The sequence below is a fragment of the Andrographis paniculata genome, unplaced genomic scaffold (genome assembly GCF_009805555.1).
Source record: "Andrographis paniculata isolate CXL003 unplaced genomic scaffold, ASM980555v1 Contig87END, whole genome shotgun sequence".
In the NCBI taxonomy this organism is placed as follows: Eukaryota; Viridiplantae; Streptophyta; class Magnoliopsida; order Lamiales; family Acanthaceae; genus Andrographis; species Andrographis paniculata.
Genome location: NW_026137625.1, coordinates 699,540 through 707,203, shown reverse-complemented (window position 1 = coordinate 707,203; position 7,664 = coordinate 699,540). Strand labels below are relative to the sequence as shown.

The window sequence follows — 7,664 nt, the reverse complement described above, 5'->3', positions numbered from 1 at the left end:
AAGCCAGTAGTATTTTTGTCTGTCTGTCTCCCGCCTCCCCTTATCTTCATCTTCCTCTATATATATATAGAAAGCATCCATGCAGATTCGCATAACCACTCACGCTAGCTCTTGTCGCTTGCTATTGCAGAACCATCGTCATCTCGATCTTCTATCTCAACTTCAGATTTTTTTTCCCTTTTAGAGGTTTTTGCTAATGTGAATGACCTTGTCTAATTTATCAACGTTTATGTTGATTTCTGTGAAGAAGGCATCCGGGCTTCCAATTTGAAACCAATTGGTGATAGGTAAAGTGGTCGTTCACCCTTGTAAGCCAAGGGGAGATCACATATTAAAGAATTTCGTCATCTTTGGTTGTTGTTTTTGTTGATATGGGAAATTGGTTGTTCTCTCGTGCAGATCCATTTCTAATCTTCGAGGTTGTGACCAGTTTTCTGCAGAAATTCATTTGATTTGGATTTGAAAGATTTTGAGTTAGGGTTGTTTAGTATGAGGTGAAATTTATCATTTTATCAAACTTTTGTGAATCCATGCTTTGTTTTTTCTTTTCTATCTTTGTTATTCGCAATGTTGTGAAGGATAAATTGATTTTGATGTGTCCAGAGAAATTACAACCCAACAACAAGATGATATCTCAGTAGAGTTTGTGATTTATATTAGATAATTGTGTATATATCAATAAGTTTGTTGGGTCGTAGTGTCTGAGTCGACCGATATTGCCACGTGTTCAAATCAAATAAGATGTTATTGGTTGAGCTGTCTCTTTTCCCACTTGAGGGGATTGTTGTTTTCATTGTTTTACAATTACAAGTATCATTAAATAGTTCAAGTTACAATTATGTGGTCAACTCAAAAAAGTTTTTAAGAAAAGTTAACTATTTCATTTACCTTTTTTCGGTGACTGTTATTAATTTAGTATTTTTATATAATTTTTAAGCTTCCATACTGCATGTGATATTATCATATTTTAGACTATGAATTGATTTTGACGTTCTTGGTTGTAAGAATCCTAAAATTTTGTGTTATGACCAGTGTGAAGGAGATATTCCGTGAAGTCTACTCTAAGATGGAACAGCATGAAGATGATCTGTGAAGGCCAAAGTTGGAGCTGAGGAAATGTTGGGTCAAGTTAATTATGTTGTCGAGGCAAAGAAGTTGGCTTTGCAAGCAAAGGCAGTATATCCAGCGTTAGATGACATCACCCAACTTTTGTCTACATTTGATGTCTATCAGTCTGTACAGAAGGTCAATGAAGAAGAGGTTGATTGGTAAAAGGTTCTTGGCGTGAAGCTATCTGATGCAGATAAAAACAGATCTGTTGGTTGGGACTTGATCTCCGACAAGGCGAAAGAGGCTTAAGTATGACTCGAAAAGGGGCATTGTACAATTTCATGTCAATCGCAAAACACGAGAGAATCAGCATTTTATGATTTCATGGGTACGTTCACGGCTAATAGATTTATTATTCACACCATGATATTAGATCGAATAAGACGGTGCTGTACATGTTTATTTCAAATATTGATCCAGGTGAAGTATTTTGGTGACCCGAAAGAAGCCCCTCCTCTACTGGAAAGAGTTAGCCCGGAAGGAGAAGGATCATTCATTGAGGAACTTATTCAATGCATGGCGCATCACATGAAAGATAATATATTGAAGGATCTCAAGATAAAGATTCATGCCCATGGTTCATTTGGTCCTGATTACCCTCAGACGAAGCTCCGGGGGTATTTAATATGGTAATTACCGTTAACTGAACTCCATAATGCCATCTTACTATAAATCCTTATAATGTAAGTCTCTTCAATAAATTTCAGGTTAAAGGATGAGATGCGGAACCTACATTCTACATATAGAAGTCGGCATGATACACATATATGCTCATACAAAGTGTTTTCTCAGACTAAGGGTGAGTTGTAGTTTTTCCAAACTCGCCACGCCAAAATGCTGATTTGTTGAACTTGACTAATGCGCGAGTAATTAATTCTTTGACTCGCATCCTTTTTCAGGAATACAAGAAGGTAATTTTTGCCCCCATTTACATTGCTCCACTAGACCTCAACCCAAAGTATGCTGAGAAATTGGGTTCAGGTGTCCATAAATACCGCAAGACATATAGGGACTCATATTGGCTAGGACAGCTACTCTTTTGGTATACCCAATATCTCCCCCTGTTCACATTAATCCACCCCGGTGCAAGTACAAGCTGCCCATCGGGCAGAAGTAGAGATTTTTTATGGTTGTTATGCCCACACTGCAACACCTACAGTGGGCACGATATCAAACATATGAATCAAACTATCATTGTTTCGTATGTAAGAATGGGTATCTAGCAGAAAATATTGATACACCATACTGCATCCCAATCCTTTCATCTTCATTTAGATTGGGAGTTTTGGAATTTAAAAAAAAATTGGAATTAGTAATAAGTTATATTTGATGTGATATTTTGTGAGTCCGGAGTGTATTTATATGAAGTGTTTGAAAATATTAATGAATATTTCCAAAAGTGTCTGTCATGTGACTGTTATAACCATGCAATCAAATTAAAGAATCTTTTAATTATTTGATCCACTATGTTCAAGGTCCATAGATAATCTTTTTACTCTTTAATTTTTATTATTTTAGTTGTGTGCTCAAATTATATATATGTATATAAATGCTTGAGTCAAAATTTATCACCATGTATTTTATAATTGTTTAGCTTTTATGGTGACACTTTAACTATCTCATCGTCTAACTAATTGAGATGGTTGCTATAATGATGTAAAGCTTCGTGAGATATGTCCTCGCCATTATTCGATTTACTTTTTGCATTAAGTTTTCACGTCTACTCGACTTGTTTTAATCATGTTTTAATTAACATAGTTTAACTCTTTTTTTTTTTTTTTTTTTTTTGTTATCTTGAAGATTGACTAGTGTTGGCATGTATTCAAGACAAGTCAATCATAATAATGAATCATTATAAACGCCATGATGTTTTTTGAAATAATTATCTTTGCATATAGTTGATATTATTTTAAAGATTAATTTAATAATATGCTACTCTAATTTCTTGAATTTCTACAATGCCCATTTTATTCAGACTTGAATTTCTACAATGCCCATTTTCAGGTCATACTCAATCCTTTTCGCCTTGTTGGAGAACAAGCCCCAAGCAGCTTGAATTAACTGTAAGGGACCTTTGGTGACAACGGAGCTATTTTTATCTGGATGCAGCACAAGCGCCAACCTCCTTTACCACTTTCTAGTGACATCTTCTGCATCCGATGGATTCACACCGAAGAACTTGACCAATCGAACTCTTTCTCGTCGATCTATTTCAGTGCAGGTAGACATCAATAGTACACAAAATAAAAAATAAAAAATACTGGAAATAATTAAAGGTGATAGAAAACATGGATATAAAGGCATCCTAAAATTAAACTTATAGATTACTCAAACATATGCCCATTAGAGCGAATGAATTAGATATCTAATGGGATTATCAAAGGTTACCTTCATTTTTTGCCACAGTGGTCCGTGTTAATGGGTCCAGAGCAGACAACTTACTGATTTCAAACTCCACTTTCTGTGTGTCAACCTCCGGCTCACGCTCAACAAAATATTTCCACCATTCCATTTGATTTTGTTTTGTCAAGAGAATGGAGACAGATTTCTGGTCCTCTGCAAGGATTTGAATTAAGTAAACATTCCACAATGCTACTGATTTCGTTTTTACATTGAACTTTAATTGGCAATTTTCGTGCATAACAATGAGGTTGAGATCATTAAACATTCATAATCAAATAGTTCAAGAAATTAATGGTAGTCATCAGTGTTGTCATCAGGTCGCCATGGGGTTCTGGCGCTTTTTGGGAAGCGCTGGGACACATCGCCTCACCATAGTCGCCTAAATGACGCCATGGCACTATCCCGGTTAGCTCAAAGCAGTGTGAGTCTCCGGCCTAGGTCAGCCTAGGCCCCCAAACCACACCTACCTCAGCCCCTAAACCCTTAAGCCCCATCAAACACTGACTCTGCTGTTAGCAGAACAAGAAAAGAAATGCACAACAAAGAAATAGGAACAAGAACAAAGAAGAATTTCTTATTTCTGCGATTAAATATAATACAATAATTACTAATTATTATAAATTGAAATTTTAAAACAATGGTTGAAACCCGTAATAATATGCACATATTATTTATTTAATAACAATAATAATTTGAAGTAGTTAATTAACACTCCCCTTGCTTCAAAGCTTGTCACTCTCATACTCATCCTGAACTAATCATATTTGGCTTAAGGAAGTGATTTGGTGAAGATATCTGCTACTTGCTTGTTGGTTCCACAAAACGTCACTGAAATTGTTCCATTTGCTATGGGTTCTCGAATGAAGTAATGCTGCACGTCAATATGTTTTGTCCTCCCATGAAAAGCTGGATTTTTGGGCAATTGAAATTGCTGCCTTGTTGTCACAGAAAATTTGTGTCGCCTCCTTCCCCTCATGATCCAAATCTGTAAGAAGTTTCCGAATTCACAAAGCTTGTTTTGCTGCTGAAGTTGCTACTGAATATTCTGCTTCACACGATGACAAAGCTACTGTGTCTTGTTTCTTAGAGCTCCATGTTACTGCTCCAGAACCGAGATTAAATATGATACCATATACACTTTTCCAATCATCAATGCACGCAGCCCAATTACTATCGGTGAAGCCAACAAGTCTGAAATTTGTTGCCTGACTGTACTAAATGCCAAAGTTCAACGTCCCAGCCATGTAACGAAGAATTCTCTTAGCAGTCCCAAAATGTTGTTTCGTAGAATGAGGCATAAATCTGGACACAACACTGACCGAAAAAGAAATATCAGGTCTAGTGTGTGTTAAATAATTCAAGCCAACAACCAAACTTTGAAATAATGTTGCATTTGCTTTTCAGTCCCGTCTTCATGCTGTAACTTCTCATTAATATTTATTGGTGTTGCTGCAACTTCACAATTCACCATGTTAAATCTCTTTAGAAGATCGGCATAATACTTCTTGTGATCCACAAAAGTTCCATCTTCACTCTGAATAACCTTTCCCAAAAAATATTTTAGCAACCCAAGGTCTATCATCTCGAATTTGCTCATCATGGTATGCTTAAAATCATTAAGTAAGACATATACCATATTATCAACTTATAAAGAAACCAACAAGAAATCTTCATTACCTTTCTTCTTTATATATAAAGCAGGCTCATTCTCACTTCTTGAGAATCCATTTCTATGAAAAAATGAATCAATTTCAGTGTACCAAGCCCGAGGAGCTTGTTTCAACCCATAAAGAGCTTTCGTAACCTATAAACCTTATTATCACTGCAAACAACATTAAATCCAGGAGGTTGAGAAACATACACTTCCTCTTCCAATGCACCATTTAAAAAAGGCGACCTCACATCAAATTGATAAATTGGCAAATTTGATTGAGCAGCTAATGCCAAAATAATTGTCACAGTTTCGAAGCGAGCAACTGAAGAAAAAGTTTCATCAAAGTCTATACCATGTTGTTGTGAATATCCTTTTAAATATATTATATATTTGGAGATATTTTAAATTTTATAGAGTGTCATATTAAATTTTAAATTTAAGGGGGCATTATATTAAATTTACATAATGAATATTCACAGATCGAGTACTAACTTAGTTATTTCTTATGAAAAACTTGAAAAGGTTTTTAACAAAGACTTAGTTATTTTTAATATTTTTATTAAAGAAAACCCATTAAAGAGAGAAAGCAAGACATACACATTAGTAATTCATTACTTACCTCGTTGAAGTTGTTTTCAAGTTCTTACAATTTTAAATAAATTACACTCAAGAATACTTCAACTCCAAAATGACGGAGATTTGTCACTTGTGGAGACTTATTTCTACAATAGCACCTCCTCCAAATTCTTATTTGTCTCATGTATATTAAAGGGTGGGTCACGTGCTCCTCCGGACACATTTAATTCGAACACGTGGCCATAGCACTTGACTCACACAATTTGAAAAAACCTGCGACTCAACCAACTTATAGATATATGCACATAGTTCTTCAACATAAAACACAAACTCCACCAAATTAACAAAGAATATATATGTATACATATATATATATATATAAGCACATACTCCTTTTGTTGAATTTTAATTTCCCTAAACACATCAGAATTAATCCATCATTCACAACATCCTAAGTAATGAAAAGAAGAAAATGAAGAAGAAAAGAATGGATTGCCAATAACTAATTTGACCTCAAATAAACAACCTAAACGAAAAAATCTCCAAATCCAAAACATGTGAAAATCTGTAGAAGAATATGGCAACAGATCTGCTGAAAATGGCAATAGCCTCAAAGATCAGGGATGGATACAACAATCAATGTCTCAGATCAACCACCAAAGACAAGGAAATTTACGTAAAAGATGATAAAATAATTAGACAAAGAAATTCAGATTAGAAAAATCCTCAAACATGAAAATTAAAGATTCAAATGAGCTCACATTCAATCTTCTTTGGGTGGCGCAACAACCATAGAGAGAAATCGAAATGCCGCCGGTGACTTCAAAATCTAACATTGCTGGAGCTTCATCAAGAGTACGAGTGGTGGTGGGACTATGTGTGCATTTTATATATAGAGAGAGAAGGATGAAGATGAGGGATGCGGTTGAGACACGCAAAAACACTTGCCTGCATAACCAAGGTTAATATATATGCCATGTTGAACTTTGGCTAATATTTTTTGCCCACTACAAAAAAAATAGTATATTTGTAACGGAATTTCATTCCTAAAGTTCACGTAGCTTTAATTCCGTCTTTAATATCATTAGTAACAGAAAAAATGAATTTAGGAACGAAAAAATCTCATTACAAAATTGATAATTTATTATAGTGGCCATATATTTTTGTTTCCACTTTCTTCTTCTTCTTCTTCTTATTATTATTATTATTATTATTATTATTGTTGTTGTTGTTGTTGTTGTTGTAAAATTAATTTGTTCATTTATTACAATTTTTAGTGTATATACTATAAATATTTATATAATTGAGTAATTTAAAAGTTTTTCTTTCCACTAAAATAACATTGCATTAGTTTCTTTCATTATTGCTCCAAATATTAATAAATGAGATGGATAATTTTTTTGGATGTTCTTTTTATGTTTTTTTTAAAGTGAAATAGTGACTGTGTGTAAAATTTTATATAAAAACATTAATAATGATATATCTTTATTAAAAATTGAACGTTTGCATAGTAATATTAAAGAAAAAGTTTAAGTTAAATTACAGAATATTCTTGATAATAATAATAATTATTATTATATATACAATTTTAATGTATCAATCTATGAATCGGTTTTACCTTTAACACACACAAACACACATATATATATATATATCTTAAATATTTGGTAGCATTTTGTTATGCAAAAAATATACATATTATTGACTTTACCATATTGTGCAATGCTTAGATTACTTTGCAAAATACTAGATGTGAATGCTCTCAAACTAAAATTTTAAGTTGATGCAAAAATAACGAAAAAATAATTATATATTTGATATTTTAAATTTTACATAGTGTTATATTAAATTTTAAATTTAACTAGTGTTATATATAAATTTATAAAATGAATATTCACAGATTGATTAATAATTTAGTTGT

The 7,664-nt window shown here is 33.4% G+C and overlaps 1 protein-coding gene across 1 annotated transcript; it reads left to right on the top strand.

Moving 5' to 3' along the window:
• The first annotated feature begins 1,354 nt into the window (after nt 1-1,354).
• LOC127242769 (histone-lysine N-methyltransferase ATXR3-like) lies at nt 1,355-2,175 on the top strand. Its single transcript, XM_051262458.1, has 4 exons — nt 1,355-1,438; nt 1,531-1,739; nt 1,818-1,909; nt 2,010-2,175. The coding sequence occupies exons 1-4, from the start codon at nt 1,427-1,429 to the stop codon at nt 2,075-2,077; spliced, it is 381 nt and encodes a 126-aa protein (XP_051118415.1). The 5' UTR covers nt 1,355-1,426; the 3' UTR covers nt 2,078-2,175.
• Nucleotides 2,176-7,664: the final 5,489 nt, after the last annotated feature.

What these genes read in the sequence shown, in the direction of transcription:
- LOC127242769 (XM_051262458.1), top strand. An exon ending in CTCCGGGGGTATTTAATATG is followed by an intron (nt 1,740 to 1,817) that starts GTAATTACCGTT and finishes AATAAATTTCAG; the next exon opens with GTTAAAGGATGAGATGCGGA. An exon ending in AGTGTTTTCTCAGACTAAGG is followed by an intron (nt 1,910 to 2,009) that starts GTGAGTTGTAGT and finishes ATCCTTTTTCAG; the next exon opens with GAATACAAGAAGGTAATTTT.